General features: G+C 41.5%; 1 protein-coding gene across 1 annotated transcript in view; it reads left to right on the top strand.

The window, feature by feature from the left end:
- pcif1 (phosphorylated CTD interacting factor 1) overlaps positions 1–20,918 on the top strand; it is a 64,660-nt gene that overhangs the window by 39,805 nt on the left and 3,937 nt on the right. The window contains exons 6-14 of the mRNA XM_084317706.1: positions 2,671–2,825; positions 4,266–4,413; positions 4,770–4,853; positions 7,568–7,667; positions 11,691–11,853; positions 13,090–13,262; positions 16,010–16,096; positions 17,216–17,400; positions 18,037–18,130. Of these exons, the coding sequence (XP_084173832.1) occupies positions 2,671–2,825; positions 4,266–4,413; positions 4,770–4,853; positions 7,568–7,667; positions 11,691–11,853; positions 13,090–13,262; positions 16,010–16,096; positions 17,216–17,400; positions 18,037–18,130 (1,189 nt within the window). The remainder of the gene's footprint in view (positions 1–2,670; positions 2,826–4,265; positions 4,414–4,769; positions 4,854–7,567; positions 7,668–11,690; positions 11,854–13,089; positions 13,263–16,009; positions 16,097–17,215; positions 17,401–18,036; positions 18,131–20,918) is intronic.

Here is a 20,918-nt window from a genome sequence, read left to right as displayed (position 1 = left end):
AGCTAACATTAATGTTACAACACAGCAGTCTCTCAGCTAACATTAATGTTACAACACAGCAGAGTCTCTCAGCTAACATTAACGTTACAACACAGCAGAGTCTCTCAGCTAACATTAATGTTACAACACAGCAGAGTCTCTCAGCTAACATTAATGTTACAACACAGCAGAGTCTCTCAGCTAACATTAATGTTACAACACAGCAGAGTCTCTCAGCTAACATTAATGTTACAACACAGCAGTCTCTCTCAGCTAACATTAATGTTACAACACAGCAGAGTCTCAGCTAACATTAATGTTACAACACAGCAGTCTCTCAGCTAACATTAATGTTACAACACAGCAGAGTCTCTCAGCTAACATTAACGTTACAACACAGCAGTCTCTCAGCTAACATTAATGTTACAACACAGCACTCTCAGCTAACATTAATGTTACAACACAGCACTCTCTCAGCTAACATTAACGTTACAACACAGCAGAGTCTCTCAGCTAACATTAATGTTACAACACAGCACTCTCTCAGCTAACATTAACGTTACAACACAGCAGAGTCTCTCAGCTAACATTAATGTTACAACACAGCAGAGTCTCTCAGCTAACATTAATGTTACAACACAGCAGAGTCTCTCTCAGCTAACATTAACGTTACAACACAGCAGAGTCTCTCAGCTAACATTAATGTTACAACACAGCAGAGTCTCTCAGCTAACATTAATGTTACAACACAGCAGAGTCTCTCAGCTAACATTAATGTTACAACACAGCAGAGTCTCTCAGCTAACATTAATGTTACAACACAGCAGTCTCTCTCAGCTAACATTAATGTTACAACACAGCAGAGTCTCTCAGCTAACATTAATGTTACAACACAGCAGAGTCTCTCAGCTAACATTAATGTTACAACACAGCAGAGTCTCTCAGCTAACATTAATGTTACAACACAGCAGTCTCTCTCAGCTAACATTAATGTTACAACACCGCAGTCTCTCTCAGCTAACATTAATGTTACAACACAGCAGAGTCTCTCAGCTAACATTAACGTTACAACACAGCAGAGTCTCTCAGCTAACATTAATGTTACAACACAGCAGAGTCTCTCAGCTAACATTAATGTTACAACACAGCAGTCTCTCAGCTAACATTAATGTTACAACACAGCAGAGTCTCTCAGCTAACATTAATGTTACAACACAGCACTCTCTCAGCTAACATTAACGTTACAACACAGCACTCTCTCAGCTAACATTAATGTTACAACACAGCAGTCTCTCAGCTAACATTAACGTTACAACACAGCAGAGTCTCTCTCAGCTAACATTAATGTTACAACACAGCAGAGTCTCTCAGCTAACATTAATGTTACAACACAGCAGAGTCTCTCAGCTAACATTAATGTTACAACACAGCAGAGTCTCTCTCAGCTAACATTAACGTTACAACACAGCAGAGTCTCTCAGCTAACATTAATGTTACAACACAGCAGAGTCTCTCTCAGCTAACATTAACGTTACAACACAGCAGAGTCTCTCAGCTAACATTAATGTTACAACACAGCAGTCTCTCTCAGCTAACATTAACGTTACAACACAGCAGAGTCTCTCTCAGCTAACATTAATGTTACAACACAGCAGAGTCTCTCAGCTAACATTAATGTTACAACACAGCAGAGTCTCTCAGCTAACATTAATGTTACAACACAGCAGAGTCTCTCTCAGCTAACATTAACGTTACAACACAGCAGAGTCTCTCAGCTAACATTAATGTTACAACACAGCAGAGTCTCTCTCAGCTAACATTAACGTTACAACACAGCAGAGTCTCTCAGCTAACATTAATGTTACAACACAGCAGAGTCTCTCAGCTAACATTAACGTTACAACACAGCAGAGTCTCTCAGCTAACATTAATGTTACAACACAGCAGAGTCTCTCAGCTAACATTAACGTTACAACACAGCAGAGTCTCTCAGCTAACATTAATGTTACAACACAGCAGAGTCTCTCAGCTAACATTAATGTTACAACACAGCAGTCTCTCAGCTAACATTAATGTTACAACACAGCACTCTCTCTCAGCTAACATTAATGTTACAACACAGCAGAGTCTCTCAGCTAACATTAATGTTACAACACAGCAGAGTCTCTCAGCTAACATTAATGTTACAACACAGCAGAGTCTCTCAGCTAACATTAATGTTACAACACAGCAGTCTCTCAGCTAACATTAATGTTACAACACAGCAGAGTCTCTCAGCTAACATTAATGTTACAACACAGCACTCTCTCAGCTAACATTAACGTTACAACACAGCAGAGTCTCTCTCAGCTAACATTAATGTTACAACACAGCAGAGTCTCTCTCAGCTAACATTAATGTTACAACACAGCACTCTCTCAGCTAACATTAACGTTACAACACAGCAGAGCCTCTCAAAAAGTTGAGGTTGACTTAAAACAGTTATAACGAATCAAATGATACACCTGAAGCTGGAAAAATTACACTCCTGACATTAACATTCCATAAGAATTGCCTCTTTAATTTCCACTGTTCCTAGGGAGTCTTTGAGTTGACTAATCTGGATTGAACTGACTAAACGTTTTCACAGCGATAACGTGCAATAAGGTGAATCCTGAGTGAGTTTTGACTTGGGCGACTTGCCGTTGACAGGATCTACTGGGACCTGGACATCCAGACTAACGCGGTGATCAGAGAGCGGGCCCCGGCCAGGCACCTGCCTCCCCACCCGGAGATAGAGCTCCAGAGAGCCCAGCTCGTCACCAAACTACGGCAACACTACCATGAGCTGTGTTACCAGAGAGAAGGTTGGTATTATAATAATAATAATAACTTTATTTTAGGGTTGAGCATCGTTTGGATTTGAACGATTCCGATTCTCCATTTCGATTCCTGTTCTAAACTATTCTCGCTTCCGATTCTTTGAGGTGCAGGTCAAAACAGGTCACATTGTCAGTTGACTTGATACAGTTTAATTTGGTTGCTGTACTGTAACTAGGGTATTAATTAACAAAGTAAAAAAAATAATAAAAGGCTCAAATATATATGGCTCAAAGTGCTTTACACAAACAACTAAACAAAAGGATAATGCAAATAAATAAATAATTAAAAAAGAACAAATAAAATGATAAAAACTATACTAAAATATTTAAGTAAAAATGATAGAAATAAAGAAAAATAAGACAATAAAAAAAAGATATTAATTTAATAGGAATTCTCTCTATCATGTATTCTCTCCATCATGTATTCTCTCTATCATGTATTCTCTCTCTATCATGTATTTTCTCCATCATGTATTCTCTCCATCATGTATCTATCATGTATTCTCTCATGTATTCTCTCCATCATGTATTCTCTCTATCATGTATTCTCTATCATGTATTCTCTCCATCATGTATTCTCTATTGTGTATTCTCGCTCCATGTATTCTCTCTATTCTCTCTTATCATGTATTCTCTCCATCATATATTCTCTCCACCGTGTATTCTCTCCATCATGTATTCTCTCCATGTATTCTCTCTCCATCATGTATTCTCCATCATGTATTATCTCTCCATCATGTATCTCTCTATCATGTATTATCTCTATCATGTATTCTCTCCATCATGTATTCTCTCTATCACGTATTCTCTCCATGTATCTCTATCATGTATTCTCTCTCTATCATGTATTCTCTCCATGTATTCTCTCTATCATGTATTCTCTCCATCATGTATTATCTCTATCATGTATTCTCTCTATCATGTATTCTCTCTATCATGTATTCTCTCTATCATGTATTCTCTATCTATCATGTATTCTCTATCGTGTATTCTCGCTCCATGTATTCTCTATCATGTATTCTCTCCATGTATTCTCTCTATCATGTATTCTCTTATCATGTATTCTCTCCATCATATATTCTCTCCGTCATGTATTCTCCATCATGTATTCTCCATCATGTATTCTCTCTCCATCATATATTCTCTCCATCATGTATTATCTCTATCATGTATTCTCTCTATCATGTATTCTCTCTCCATCATGTATTCTCTCTATCATGGATTCTCTCTCTATCATGTATTCTCTATCATGTATCTCTCTCCATCATGTATTCTCCATCATGTATTCTCTCTCCATCATGTATTCTCTCCATGTATTCTCTCTCCATCATGTATCTATCATGTATTCTCTCCATCATATCATGTATTCTCTCTATCATGTATTCTCTCTCCATGATTCATGTATCTCTCTATCATGCATTCCAGGTATTGAACCACCCAGAGAGTCCTTTAACCGCTGGCTGTTGGAGAGGAAAGTGATTGACAAGGGTCCCGACCCCCTGCTTCCTAGCGAATGTGACCCCGTCATCTCCCCATCCATGTTCCGTGAAGTCATGAACGACATCCCCATCAGGTGTGTGTGTGTGGGGGGGGGGGGGGGGGGGGGGCGCGCAAGAGATGCATATAGGCTGATGGGCAGGCCATGACTCCTGGATCATTGTCCAATCAATATTGGATATTCAGTATGAAGTTACACCTTTTGAACACAAGAGGGCGATACTAGACATGTTCACTGCTCAGAGCCTCAGGGAATCAGTTCTCTGGCCCCTGTTTACAACATGGAAATGCCATAGTGAACCTATTGTCGTTGCTATACCAATGCCAACATTCATGCATAGATTATAGTTAAAACATTAAAATGTATGTTATCGTATGCAACTATGCACAGAAAAATAGATGGTCACTAATGTGTATGTCTGTCTCCATCAGATTGTCTCGTATCAAGTATAAAGAAGAGGCCAGAAAGCTGCTGTTTAAATACGCTGAGGCTGCCAAGAAGATGATTGACTCCAGGTGAGTTCATTACAGGTCCATACTACCAGTTCATTACAGGACCATACTACCAGTTCATCACAGGACCATACTACCAGTTCATTACAGGTCCATACTACCAGTTCATTACAGGTCCATACTACCACAGGACCATACTACCGGTTCATTACAGGACCATACTACCAGTTCATTACAGGACCATACTACCAGTTCATTACAGGACCATACTACCAGTTCATCACAGGACCATACTACCAGTTCATCACAGGACCATACTACCAGTTCATCACAGGACCATACTACCACAGGACCATACTACCAGTTCATTACAGGACCATACTACCAGTTCATTACAGGTCCATACTACCAGTTCATTACAGGTCCATACTACCACAGGACCATACTACCAGTTCAATACAGGACCATACTACCAGTTCATTACAGGTCCATACTACCGGTTCATTACAGGACCATACTACCAGTTCATTACAGGACCATACTACCAGTTCATTACAGGTAGAGCTGCCGCGGTATTGATGTTTTCCTTACCGCACACATTTGCAATATATTTCCTACCGCCGCGGTATTACCGCACACACACACACAAAAAAAAAGTTTGAATGCATTTTTTTTGTAGTCTACTCTTTATATAGCATATAGCCTGCCTCTAGTCTAAATGTCTATCGTTAGAGGATGACTTTGCAGCATGAATATTGTTTGGGATTCGGCATGCACGCATTCGTTATTAAAAGTGAAACACGGATTCGAAGTCTCCCCTCGGTGTCGTGCCCGCCGGTTACCCCCCCGACCCTTTCTTCTTCTTATTATTATAACGTTACTACTTATGATTACAAAGGCATTCGATTTGTGGCATTAACGTTAGTATAGTTACACGTTCGTATTTACCGGACCACATAGCAAGGCAAGCGTTACTCAATTAATATCTAAGTTCCTTTCTTTGCTCAGAGCGTGCCGAGTTGTACCCATTCTGCGGTCTGTTAATAAAGTTTTCAATCAGACAAGTGTATAGAACGAAGGGCTTTTATTATAACATTTCGTTGCAGTAAAATCATTATGCCTCGTTCCCTGAGGAGCGACGGCGTCGGTAATCCACTCGGGTCTCCGGTGGGAGCTAACGTACTATTAGCCGTGTTGTGAGTGTTGCTGAGATTCAGGAAGTAAACGCACTGCAAGATGCTCCAAGCATGTGACGCGTATCTCTTCTGACCAATCAGTGGTCTGCAGTGTTTCATGTGACTTTTCTGGTACCCAATAGGGTCGCTTGGAATCTCGACAGAGAAGTAGGGTATATCTGCAGAGCCGCAAGCCCAACGAGAGCGTAATAATAATAATAATATAATAAAAAACAGCGGTGATGCCGGTATTCAGCCCAACGCTGCGGTGGGCATGATGTAACAGCGATACCGCGGTAATACCGATACCGCGGCAGCTCTAATTACAGGACCATACTACCAGTTCATTACAGGTCCATACTACCGGTTCATTACAGGACCATACTACCAGTTCATTACAGGACCATACTACCAGTTCATTACAGGACCATACTACCAGTTCATTACAGGACCATACTACCAGTTCATCACAGGACCATACTACCAGTTCATCACAGGACCATACTACCAGTTCATCACAGGACCATACTACCAGTTCATCACAGGACCATACTACCACAGGACCATACTACCAGTTCATCACAGGACCATACTACCACAGGACCATACTACCAGTTCATCACAGGACCATACTACCACAGGACCATACTACCAGTTCATCACAGGACCATACTACCAGTTCATCACAGGACCATACTACCAGTTCATCACAGGACCATACTACCACAGGACCATACTACCAGTTCATCACAGGACCATACTACCAGTTCATCACAGGACCATACTACCGGTACATTACAGGACCATACTACCAGTACATTACAGCAGGGGTTCCCAAACTTTTCAGGCCAGGGCCCAGAAAATAAGGCGTCAGAGAGCCGCGGCCCAATGCACATCGTCGGGCTTTTTTTTTTTTTTTTTTTTTTAGGCGACCGATTTTTTAAGCCAAATATCACTTCAATCCTATTAAGTTAGTTCAAGTTAGTTATTCATTTATATGTGCTATTTATGAGAGGGATAACTTGTTGCAAAATAATAATGATAATAATAATAGCCTCATTAAAATACTATTGTTGCTTCGGTTGTTTTCAGCGTTTTATGTGCATAATCTGTTATTTAGTTTGAAATGTTCGTTGAAATAAGTCGATTTTTCGTTTTTGTTTATTTATTAAGTTAATATAAAACCATATAGTCACATTTTAGAATAGAATAGAATTTTAGAATACAACTAGAAACACTGTCCTGGCCTGCTTCTAAGTTCAGTGGCCTGACAAAAAAAAATATATATATATATATATATTTTTTTTTTAATCATCTCGCGGCCCACCTGTGGCTGCTCGTGGCCCACCTTTGGGTCGCGACCCCGACTTTGGGAACCACTGCATTACAGGACCATACTACCAGTACATTACAGGTCCATACTACCAGTACATTACAGGTCCATACTAGCAGTTCATTACACAGTGGTAAGACATTACAGGACCTAAATATGGTCAAAGATGTCATGATGCATCAATCCCTGCCTAAATAATGGGAATTAAATAACTTGTAATTAATCATAACTCGCCTCCCGCTAACTGTACATGACCTTTGCCCTTCTAGGAACGCCAGTCCAGACAGTCGGAAGGTGGTGAAATGGAACGCTGAAGACACCATGAGCTGGCTTCGTAGAGACCATTCTGCTAGCAAAGAGGACTATATGGTAAATAATAATATAACCACAACATGAGCAAAGAGGACTATATGATAAATAATAATATAACTACAAGATGAAAAAAGAGGACTATGATAAATAATAATATAACTACAACATGAGCAAAGAGGACTATATGGTAAATAATAATATAACTACAACATGATCAAAGAGGACTTTATGATAAATAATAATATAACATAAGACAAAGCGGGGCTCGCAACTCACTTGTTGTTCCAAGGTGTTTTAATTGACAAAAAGGCAGTAGATGCAACGTTTCAACCCTTCCGGTCTCCTTCAAGCATGAAGACAACACAACAATGACATCTTTTTATACAGGAAGTGAAATAAATTTAATATCAGCCCCACCTGGTGATCAGGGGCGGTCCCAAGACTTGCATGATTGATACATTTTATACATGACTAAGTAACAATTTATCTTTTCATTTGACATTTTTTAGGAGATTTTTTGAGAAATATCTATTAAACACAACATTAAGACATCATTTACATTCGCCTGTTCGAATCCAGCTCACAGCTCCGGCGTTGTCACCAGCTTGGCTGGCCGTTCACACTAATACAATTGGCAATTAGAGGGTGGGAAAGCTGGCGGGGTGGGTCTGGGTCGTTGTAAACAGCGATTCCTACAGTTCGGTCGGGGCGCCTGCTCAGCGCGGATAGGATCTAAGGGGGGGTAGTGTGATCCTTCCACACGTTACACCCTCTCAGTGAGAGTCCGCGCTGCCAGGTGAAAAGAAGCGGTTGATTGGCTGGACATGTGTCGGGAGGAAGCACGTGATAGCCTCCACTCTCCCAGACCGACTGTGGGGGGTAAGTGCGCAGCGACCAGGAAGGGGATTGGGAATAGGCATAACGACTAACATTGGGATAGGAGAAAATCGGAGGAAAAAGGAGGGGGGAAAAGATCCAAAAAAAAAAAACATAATTTACAGATAGGCAGCAGTGTGTAAGGTACAAGTCCTAGTCACTGAAAAATAAAAAAAAAAATAAAGTATTGTCTCCCTCTATAAGTTAAATTTACAAATAAGGTCTAATGTCAAAGTCCTCGTTGAGTCCTGTTGGTGCCATTGTTTTAAGATAAACGATGGCACCAACAGGACTCAATGAGGACTTTGACATTAGACCTTATTTGTAAATGTAACTTATAGAGGGAGACAATAGACTTTTTTTTCTGTTTTTTTTTTAGTGACTAGGACTTGTACCTTACACACTGCTGCCTATCTGTAAATTCTGTCTTAATGTTGTGTTTAATAGATATTTCTCAAAAAATCTCCTAAAAAATGTCAAATGAAAAGATAAATTGTTACTTAATCATGTATAAAATGTATCAATGTGTTCAGACCAGGCCATGAACCTAGACAAACATGTCAAAACACTCACACGCACCTGCTTCTTTCACCTCAGAAACATTGCAAAACTACGCACCATCATATCTCACTCTGAACTAGAACTGTCCGTGCATGCTTTTATTTCCTCTAGGCTTGACTACTGCAACTCACTTTTCACCTGTCTCAACAAATCATCCACAGACAAACTACAAATGGTCCAAAATGCTGCAGCCAGGCTACTCACAAGGTCAAAAAAATCATGTCACATCACTCCCATTCTGGTATCCCTGCACTGGCTCCCGGTACACTATAGAATTCACTTCAAAGTCCTCACTTTCACTTTCAGAGCACTTCACGGTCAGGCCCCTATCTACATCACTGAACTCATCCATCCCTACACCAACACCCGCTCACTCAGATCTGCCGATCAGCACCTCCTGGTGGTCCCCAGGTCCAGGCTGAAAACAAGGGGTGATCGAGCTTTCGAGGTGACTGCACCAAGGCTCTGGAACGCTCTCCCCCTGGACCTGCGAACTGCCCCCCTCTGAAAACTCTTTTAAAAAAACAACTAAAAACACATTTGTTCAGACAGGCCTTTGGGCATACATAGGCACTTCTTCTTGTCCTCACTGTTCTATAGTTTTGTTTTAATTAGTGACTCATGATTTTATCCAAATTCTTTTATTCTACTTTTTCTATCTGGTTTCACTGTTTTTAACTGCCGTTTGTTGTTGTCATTTATTTCTGATTTTGTTTTATTGTGTTTTTATATTAAGCTGTAGTGTAAAGCACCCTGTGCATTCGTGCTGTGAAGGGTGCTATATAAATAAAGGTCATTCATTCATTCAATCATGCAAGTCTTGGGACCGCCCCTGATCACCAGGTGGGGCTGATATTAAATTTATTTCACTTCCTGTATAAAAAGATGTCATTGTTGTGTTGTCTTCATGCTTGAAGGAGACCGGAAGGGTCGAAATGTTGCATCTACTGCCTTTTTGTCAATTAAAACACCTTGGAACAACAAGTGAGTTGCGAGCCCCGCTTTGTCTTATGTATTACTGTTTTTACAGTTTGGCTCAGCACCAACAAACGGAGGATGTGCGTTATTTATTTTTTCTAAATAATAATATAACTACAACATGATCAAAGAGGACTATGATAAATAATAATATAACTACATGATCAAAGATGACTATATGATAAATAATAATATAACTACATGATCAAAGATGACTGAAATAATAATATAACTACAACATGATCAAAGATGACTATATGATAAATAATAATATAACTACATGATCAAAGATGACTGAAATAATAATATAACTACAACATGATCAAAGAGGACTATGATAAATAATAATATAACTACATGATCAAAGATGACTATATGATAAATAATAATATAACTACATGATCAAAGATGACTGAAATAATAATATAACTACAACATGATCAAAGAGGACTATATGATAAATAATAATATAACTACATGATCAAAGATGACTGAAATAATAATATAACTACAACATGATCAAAGAGGACTATGATAAATAATAATATAACTACATGATCAAAGATGACTATATGATAAATAATAATATAACTACATGATCAAAGATGACTGAAATAATAATATAACTACAACATGATCAAAGAGGACTATATGATAAATAATAATATAACTACAACATGAGAAAATATGACTATGATAAATAATAATATAACTACAACATGGTCAAAGAAGACTTTATGATAAATAATAATATAACTACAACATGATCAAAGATGACGATTATAATATAACTACAACATGATCAAAGAGGACTTTATGATAAATAATAGTATAACTACAACATGAGAAAAGATGACTATGATAAATAATAATATAACTACAACATGATCAAAGAAGACTATGATAAATAATAATATAACTACAACATGATCAAATGTGACTATAATAAATAATAATATAACTACAACATGATCAAAGAGGACTTTATGATAAATAATAATATAACTACAACATGATCAAATGTGGTGGAAGGAAGGTGTGGACAAAAGGACGTTTTATGAGGGAAGGTGTGAGAATGAAAACAAACAACCAAATAAAATGACACGGTATGTGATACATGAAGCAGAACAGACCAATGACAAGGCTGGGTGACAGTTGCAGGTGTGTGTAAACAACTCTGCGATAGAGTCATTAAAAGTATCGAGGGGGATCAATGTGTCCATTTTCAAAGTATTTTGCATCTCGTTCCAACTGCTGGGAGCAGCAACTGTGGGAAAGAGCAACTCCAGGCAATAAGGCACCTGGTTCTATGGGCGTTGTCCACAAGGTGCTCTGGTGTTCCACTAGATGCCGAGTGTGTGTCAAAGAGAAGCCGCCTATTCTCGGTCCTCGCTCCACCACAGTTAGGACAGCCGAAACTGAATCTGAAATTAAAATAATTCTACTATCGTGCACTCTTCCTAATATACTAACATGTCGCTCTACTACTATGCACTCGACACACTGCAGCACTCAAGTTTCAACAATTTGATGAACATTGTTACTCAGCTGATAGAGTTGTGCCCTTCCTGCTGACTTGTCGTACAGAACTTGTAAGTTGCTTTGGATAAAAGCGTTCAGCTGAATGACTGAATGTAAAACATGTAAACCTGTGTGTCTCTCCAGGACCGTCTGGAGCACCTGAGGAAGCAGTGCGGGCCTCACGTCACCGCCGTGGCCAAGGACTCTGTGGAGGGAATCTGCTCCAAGATCTACCACATCTCTGCTGAGTACACCCGGCGCACCCGGCAGGCCCACCTCACGCTGCTCAAAGACTGCAACATAGCTGGTGAGACGCATATATGTGTTAAGACTGCAACATAGCTGGTGAGACGCATATATGTGTTAAGACTGTAACATAGCTGGTGAGACGCATATATGTGTTAAGACTGCAACATAGCTGGTGAGACGCATATATGTGTTAAGACTGCAACATAGCTGGTGAGACTCATATATGTGTTAAGACTGCAACATAGCTGGTGAGACGCATATATGTGTTAAGACTGCAACATAGCTGGTGAGACGCATATATGTGTTAAGACTGCAATATACTGTAGCTGGTAAGACTAATATATCTGGTAAGACTGTAGTATACATGGTAAGACTACAATATATCTTGTGAGACTAATATATCTGGTAGAACTACAATATATCTGGTAGGACTACAATATATCTGGTAGGACTACAATATATCTGGTAGGACTACAATATATCTGGTAGGACTACAATATATCTGTTGGACTACAATATATCTGGTAGGACTACAATATATCTGGTAGGACTACAATATATCTGGTAGGACTACAATATATCTTGGTTGGATCGCAATATATCTGGTAGGACTACAATATATCTGGTAGGACTACAATATATCTTGGTTGGATCGCAATATATCTGGTAGGACTGTAATATATCTGGTGAGACTACAATATATCTGGCAGGACTACAATATATCTGTTGTGTTGGACTGCAATATATGTTGTGTTGGACTGCAATATATCTGCTTGAACTACAATATATCTGGCAGGACTACAATATATCTGTTGTGTTGGACTGCAATATATCTGCTTGAACTACAATATATCTGGCAGGACTACAATATATCTGTTGTGTTGGACTGCAATATATCTGGTTGAACTACAATATATCTGGCAGGACTACAATATACCTGTTGTGTTGGACTACAATATATCTGTTGGACTACAATATATCTGGTGGACTACAATATATGTGTTGTGTTGGACTACAATATATCTGTTGGACTACAATATATCTGGTGGACTACAATATATGTGTTGTGTTGGACTACAATATATCTGGTGGACTACAATATATCTGTTGTGTTGGACTACAATATATCTGGTGGACTACAATATATCTGGTGGACTACAATATATCTGTTGTGTTGGACTACAATATATCTGGTGGACTACAATATATCTGTTGTGTTGGACTGCAATATATCTGGTAGGACTGTAATATATCTAATAATATGCTACATTATATCCCCCGTCTGTGTCTCCAGAAGCGCTGGAGCCCGCGGAGGCCCAGGACCGGCTGGTGTACTGCTACCCTGTGCGCCTGGCCACGGCCTCGCCCCCCCAGCCCCGCGTCGAGCTCCACTTTGAGAACGAGGTGGCCTGCCTGCGCTTCAAAGGAGAGATGGTCAAAGTCAGCCGAGGTCACTTCAGTAAACTGGTTAGTAACTCTATCACTAGTGATGATATAGTGGAGATGGTAAAGATCAGCTCGCCCTTCCGATCAGAACGCGCCAGGCTGCTTCCAGAGCCATGCCCTGCTCAGCAACTAGCGGGCAGCTATGTGTCGCCAGCAGGCCTTTGTGTACGTGCACAACTGTTATGCGCATAAAAGGAGTGCTTGTCACTAGAGGGTTTGAAGACGGCTCGCTCGTTCCAATCGTTTGGCTTGGTCGTTTGTTTGATTGGATGTCGTAGTTTTAGCTCCTGCCCCTTACCGGAATGGCGTCTTGTTTCGATTAATATAATAAGACATTTTAAATGTTGCCAAAAATCGGTGGCAGCCTATCGATCCTTTAAATGGTAAGTTTAGAATTGTGGACACATAGCTGTATTTCCTGCGTATCAACAGAAGTACAGTCGTGCATTGGAGCCCTTTGTCCTGCAGCAGGACGAGGAGAGAATGCTCTGGTTTTACCAAGTGAAGGCTCCCAGTAACAACTATAGACATCTATCAGCTACAGTTTCTGTTCTGCAGTGTTTCTGCTGCTCAGCCATTTGGCCAGTTGGTGGAGCAGGGTGAGACCACCTCAAACAGGACCAGGGTGAGACCACCTCAAACAGGACCAGGGTGAGACCACCTCAAACAGGAGCAGGGTGAGACCACCTCAAACAGGACCAGGGTGAGACCACCTCAAACAGGACCAGGGTGAGACCACCTCAAACAGGAGCAGGGTGAGACCACCTCAAACAGGACCAGGGTGAGACCACCTCAAACAGGTGGAGCAGGGTGAGACCACCTCAAACAGGACCAGGGTGAGACCACCTCAAACAGGACCAGGGTGAGACCACCTCAAACAGGAGCAGGGTGAGACCACCTCAAACAGGACCAGGGTGAGACCACCTCAAACAGGTGGAGCAGGGTGAGACCACCTCAAACAGGACCAGGGTGAGACCACCTCAAACAGGAGCAGGGTGAGACCACCTCAAACAGGACCAGGGTGAGACCACCTCAAACAGGACCAGGGTGAGACCACCTCAAACAGGACCAGGGTGAGACCACCTCAAACAGGACCAGGGTGAGACCACCTCAAACAGGACCAGGGTGAGACCACCTCAAACAGGTGGAGCAGGGTGAGACCACCTCAAACAGGACCAGGGTGAGACCACCTCAAACAGGACCAGGGTGAGACCACCTCAAACAGGTGGACCAGGGTGAGACCACCTCAAACAGGACCAGGGTGAGACCACCTCAAACAGGACCAGGGTGAGACCACCTCAAACAGGACCAGGGTGAGACCACCTCAAACAGGAGCAGGGTGAGACCACCTCAAACAGGTGGAGCAGGGTGAGACCACCTCAAACAGGACCAGGGTGAGACCACCTCAAACAGGACCAGGGTGAGACCACCTCAAACAGGACCAGGGTGAGACCACCTCAAACAGGACCAGGGTGAGACCACCTCAAACAGGTGGAGCAGGGTGAGACCACCTCAAACAGGTGGAGCAGGGTGAGACCACCTCAAACAGGACCAGGGTGAGACCACCTCAAACAGGACCAGGGTGAGACCACCTCAAACAGGACCAGGGTGAGACCACCTCAAACAGGTGGAGCAGGGTGAGACCACCTCAAACAGGTGGAGCAGGGTGAGACCACCTCAAACAGGACCAGGGTGAGACCACCTCAAACAGGACCAGGGTGAGACCACCTCAAACAGGACCAGGGTGAGACCACCTCAAACAGGACCACGGTGAGACCACCTCAAACAGGTGGAGCAGGGTGAGACCACCTCAAACAGGACCAGGGTGAGACCACCTCAAACAGGTGGAGCAGGGTGAGACCACCTCAAACAGGTGGAGCAGGGTGAGACCACCTCAAACAGGTGGAGCAGGGTGAGACCACCTCAAACAGGTGGAGCAGGGTGAGACCACCTCAAACAGGTGGGCCAGGGTGTGGTTGTTTGGAGTGTAGTCTGGTTGGGGTGTTCAGACTGGCTCATACTAACTGAACCAAGGGGTTAAAGAATAATTAAACGCAACCCAATATATTGATAGTAGGCCTACCTCCAAAGAGGTGCTCTGACATCACTAATAGAGGCCGTAGTTGAGTCTTCCAGTATGGCTGCCTGTAACATAGCAACCATTGTTGACATGATGACAATGGAAGAGACAACAGTTGCTATGTGGACATTTTAGTGCCTAAAAGCTCCAAGGACCACTCTTCCAGACTAAACAGCATAACCTGACATGACCACTAGAGGGAGATATTGACTTGAACACATCTGTCTCTCTCTCTCATTCACTCTCCCTGTCTGTCTGTCTCTCTCTCTGCCTGTGTCTTTCTCAAATTCGAATTCAAAGTTGCTTTATTGGCATGACAGGAAAAAATACCTATGTTGCCATAATAAACACTATAAACATCAAACAACAATCAAAGAATAAATTAATTAATCCAATAATATAATTAAGGCAGAAATAGGAATTTGTTGCTGGTTCTTCTCTCTTGAGAGTGTGGCATTCTAACACAAACTGTGCCAATAGAGGTAAGGAATGTTCGTGTTCTAAGAACAAAAGATAAACTTGGGGATTATTTCATTACATTTGGGCAAATATTCTGTTTGAATTGTCTGATATATATCTACATCCTGCAGATGACAGTCTTTGTTCTCTAGGCTTCCAAGATTTAGAATGTCTCCCTTTCTCTATTTCTAATTTATGAAGTGATCTCTCTCTCTCTGTCTCTTTCTAGGAGTTGTTATATAGGTACAGCTGTATTGACGACCCTCGTTTTGAGAAGTTCCTGTCCAGAGTCTGGTGCCTTGTCAAGAGATACCAGGTAACCATAGAGAACAGATCAGTAACCATGGAGATCAGATTGTCAAAACCTTAACACACACGTAGTGAAACATAAAAGTTACTTGAAAGTTTTATCTCCTGAACTACAGTGGACAGTATATATGTTATACATAACAGTAGATACTTTGACTTAGATACTATTACAGTATATTATTAATAAATTATATACTAGCTACTCCTGTACTAACAGTAGATGCTTTGATTTAAATATTATATTATTATAGTATATTATTAATATAGCTTATACTATACCTGCCACTGCCAGCTGTGTTCAGCTAGTTAGTTATTTCACTACTATACCTGCTATACACTACTATGACTATGTAACATCAACCTATCCATCTACACTCATTGCACACACATCCACATGCACACACTCACTTTAAACAAACACTTACTTTAGATACTAGTTTAAACACTTTAACACTACATTATGTATCTATATTAAAGAGATTTGCACTACATCCATACCTCATTTTGCATCTTGCCTTTTCTTTTAAGGAACAGGCCTGCAGGGGGCGCTGCCAGTGCCTGTAGTTAGTTAGCTATTAACTATGTATTTCTTTAGGCGGCTAAGTGGCGCAGTGGGCAAGGTGCTCGCCACTAACGCAGGAGATGCTGGGTTCAAGCCCAGCTCTCTGCGTTGCTTCCGGCTTGGCTGGTCGTTCATACTAATACAATTGGCAGTATTAGGGGGTGGGAAAGCCGGTGGGTGGGGATCGGACGTTGTGGACAGCGACTCCTACAGGTCGGTTGGTGCGCCTGTACAGCAGAATCAGGAAGTATCGGGGGCAGCGTGAGCCTCCCACGCGTTACTCCTCGCCACTGAGAGATCGCGCTGTGCTTCGTCCACATTGCAGCCGACCAGTGGGAGGCATGGTCTAACAACGTTCGAGACAGGGGAGGGTAGAATTGGACAATACGAAATTGGGGGATGGGAGAAAAATTGAAAATGGGGAGAAAAGGTAGATAAAAAAAAACGATTTCTTTGCGTTTAGGTAATGTTTGAGGCTGGGGTCAATGAAGGAACGGGCCTGCAGGGGGCGCTGCCGGTGCCCGTAGTTAGTTAGTTATTAACTATGTATTTCTTTGCGTTTAGGTGATGTTTGGCGCTGGGGTCAATGAAGGAACAGGCCTGCAGGGGGCGCTGCCGGTGCCTGTGTTTGAGGCGTTGCACAAACAGTTTGGCGTTTCCTTCGAATGCTTCGCCTCTCCGCTCAACTGCTACTTCAAGCAGTTCTGCTCCGCCTTCCCAGACACAGACGGCTTCTTCGGCTCCCGCGGGTAAAATGAGATGAGAGGAAATGTTCCCTTTAGCGGTCCCGAGGGTAAGGAGGAAGATAAGATAAGAGGAAATGTTTCCTTTAGCGTTCCCGAGGCTAAGGAGGAAGATGAGATGAGAGGAAATGTTCCCTTTATCGCTCCCCTTGGGGAAACTGGCATCATGGCAGCGGGGGGGGGGGGGGGGGGGGGGGGGGTACAGGTACGGGCAGGGTAATGTTAGAAAGACATAAATATATGCAATAAAATTTAATCTGAATATAAAAATATGAGAAAAAGGTGCAGGTGAGGCTTTGTAAGATAACTGGCATGATGTCATACATCAGGTTTTGGTGGTTAAGAGTCACACTTAGTGGTCAGACATGCCTAATAGTTCTGCAGTGTACACACGTGTGACACATTCTTGGTCAACTGATTACTTAACATTTCACTGCATATTGTACTTGTATAGCGGAGCAGGTGACAAAATGAACCCTGATTTGATTGGACCAAAGCATATTTGTGAATATTACTATTAATCACAGCCTGTGTGTTTAGTTTACATGTGTTGGGGAGGAGTGTCTGTGTCCTGAGTTTCCCTCCAGCTGTCATCATATTGTATGTTGATAATGTAATTGTGTTTAATCTTGATCCCTGCAGTCCGTTCCTGAGTTTCTCTCCAGCCAGTGGCTCGTTCGAGGCCAACCCTCCCTTCTGTGAGGAGTTCATGGACGCCATGGTAACACACTTTGAGGTGAGCTGCGTGCCATATGTATAATAATATATATATATTTAATTAATCAAGTATTTATAAGAATATATATTTTTATTTTATGTCCAATAAGGTCGCCTACCCTTGCTGTAGAAAATCCCCCAAAATGTAATCTTTGTACTAGAGGTGGGCATAGATTTAAAAAAAATTAATCTAGATTAATCTATCTGCAATCCTGGAGTTAATCTAGATTAAAATGGCTCATTTGAAGTCTGCCGAAGCCATTCAAAATATGTGTGTTCTACCTAGGGATGGGTATCGTTAGGATTTTCTCGATACTACTACTCTTATCGATACTGCCTAATGGTTCGGTACTTTATCGACATTGCTTTATTATTTATAACTTTATAAATAAATATTATTTCTTCAGCAACAGCAGCAGCAATGTTCTTTTATATAACTTTATAAATAAATATTATTTCTTCAGCAACAGCAGCAACAATGTTTTAAATGTGTCTGAATTATAGACTTTTTATAATAAACAACAAATGTAAGAACTATATACTATATAAAACTATATACACTGAATGATTAGTTGTTACCTAAAGCCCTTGGACTCCACTGTAGAGAAGGGGTGCAGGCCTTTGACAACAAACTGGGTCACAGCCCTGTTCACCCTATCCTCTGTCATCCTTCCTAGCTGCTAGGGTGAAGGGACTTGGCTGGGACCGGTGGTGGTAGAGGGAGGAGGGGTGGGCTGGGACATGGTGGCTGCAGCCTCAGCCTGACGAATGACGATCTATAAAAAGTTGTCATCTTTCAAATATATTTGTAGCTAAACAATTATATTTGATTTATTAGCCTATTCCTAATAATTCGTTATTAGCCTAGCTAACTCTGTATCTTGGCTTACCTGCAGTGGACGTGGATGGAGATGGAACACTGCGAGCAAAGCAGTCGAAAACGGTGCATTTCTGCAGACTAATGTTATGTTTTGACAAATTGCTTGTATTGCCACCCTTACTTGCAAATGTTTTATTGCACTTGTGGCAACGTGTGTTGTCGGCATCGACTTTCGTAAAGTGTACCCAGACTTTCGTTTTGTTCTCCACCATGATGAGCGCAGAGCTCGGTCTGAGGGAGTTCAACACGGAGCCACGGACAGGCCCCTCCCTTAACACTTTCAGTGCCCATCACGTCATAACACGTTTTATCAGCCCAATGCCTGAATACCCACAACGTTTATTAGCGTTTTATTTTTTTTATTAGCGATCTGAATTCATATTTCATCAACCGAGTCTCCCGTTGGTATGCAGCCCCTGTAGGAGCTCAGATGTGAAAAAACCGCCCCCTATCGTCTCCCAGATGGTAATGCACCCTTTTGGAATGCACTCAATGAAAATGGATGAGAAAAAAAAAATCCGGAATCCACATTTTACTTCTCAGGCATGTAACCCGAGCCCATGGGATTCATTGTGGACCCTCAGAACAGCGTGGAATACATATGTACAGTATGTAGCGTTGGATCAATAAAAGCGATCGATATTTGTAATGGCGATCAGGAATTGGAATAATCTTTTTGGATGACATCTGATCTCGGGTAAGGAATCTATTTTACCAGTCTTAGGATAATCAGACCTGTTTTCACGGAGATATAAGCTTTTCCCCTATGTCAAGTCAAGTCAGTTTTATTTATATAGCACGTTTACAAATGACTAACAGCCAAACCAAAGTGCTTCACAACATGGTAAAAACACATACAATGCAATAAAAATACACTAGAATTACAAAAAAGGTAGAGTACAGTACATATAGGAAAGCAAGGGCAAAGTGCAATAAAAGAGACAAGAAAATTTGATAAAAAGTGCAGAGTGACAGCGAACGTCATGTATAGATGCTGGGCTAGCTCTGGTCAAAGGCCAGGGAGAAGAGGTGTGTTTTGAGCAAGGATTTAAAAACCTCTAGGCTCTGGGCAGATCTTATGTGGGGGAGGCTGTTCCAGAGTCAGGGGGCAGCAGCAGCGAAGGCTCTATCTCGTGTGTGTGGCTGTGCGAGTGATCAGGAAATAAGAGAATCGATTTTTCAGATCGCCTATATAGCGTGCATACGTACACATATACTATCGATAATCTAGCGTTTATTTGAAAACTATTCATAAATAGGCAGAAAAATGACAGTTTTTGTGTATTCTAGAATATTCCAGTAAACGTCTTTTATCATGGAATATTTATATTTTCCTTAAACGAGGGCTTTTCAAAATGATAAAAAAAACAATCCTCTTGGACAATGTTGACTGGAAAACGAGTAATTGATAAGCGACGGGCAGATTAGACACAGCCATAATAAAAAATATAGATTAGGCGTTTTTAACGCTAACATTGAAGTGGATGGTGGGCATTCAAGCACTAAATCATGCGCCCCCTGCTGGCACTGAAAGTGTTAAGTACCCATATGTGTATTTTGTGTGAGTGTGTGTGTGTGGCTCGCTTCTCGTGCAGACGGAGAGAGGAGAGGAGACCCAACTTTGAGAATAGATTAACGGCAGCAATTTATTTATTGCGCGATAACAGTCCGCCATTAACTTAGCCCGGTAACAGTGTTAACGGCCCAGCTCTACTTTGTACAGACTATAACCTAGGGGCGATCCAGATCGATATATCGATCTATTATCAATAATCAAATAGGATCGATGCAACGTAAAAAGATCGATTCATATTGCGATACTCTTATTTTGAAAATCCGGCGACGTCATCGCCCCGCACCCAGTGTTGTGAAACTCCGTTTAACATCAACAGCACACAGAGCGTCACTAGAGCAAGACTAGTGTGCC

This window comes from Notolepis coatsorum, assembly GCF_963971535.1.
Source record: "Notolepis coatsorum genome assembly, chromosome: 6".
NCBI lineage: Eukaryota > Metazoa > Chordata > Actinopteri > Aulopiformes > Paralepididae > Notolepis > Notolepis coatsorum.
The sequence above is the reverse complement of the archived record's forward strand: the minus strand, read 5'-3'. Positions and strand labels throughout refer to the sequence as shown.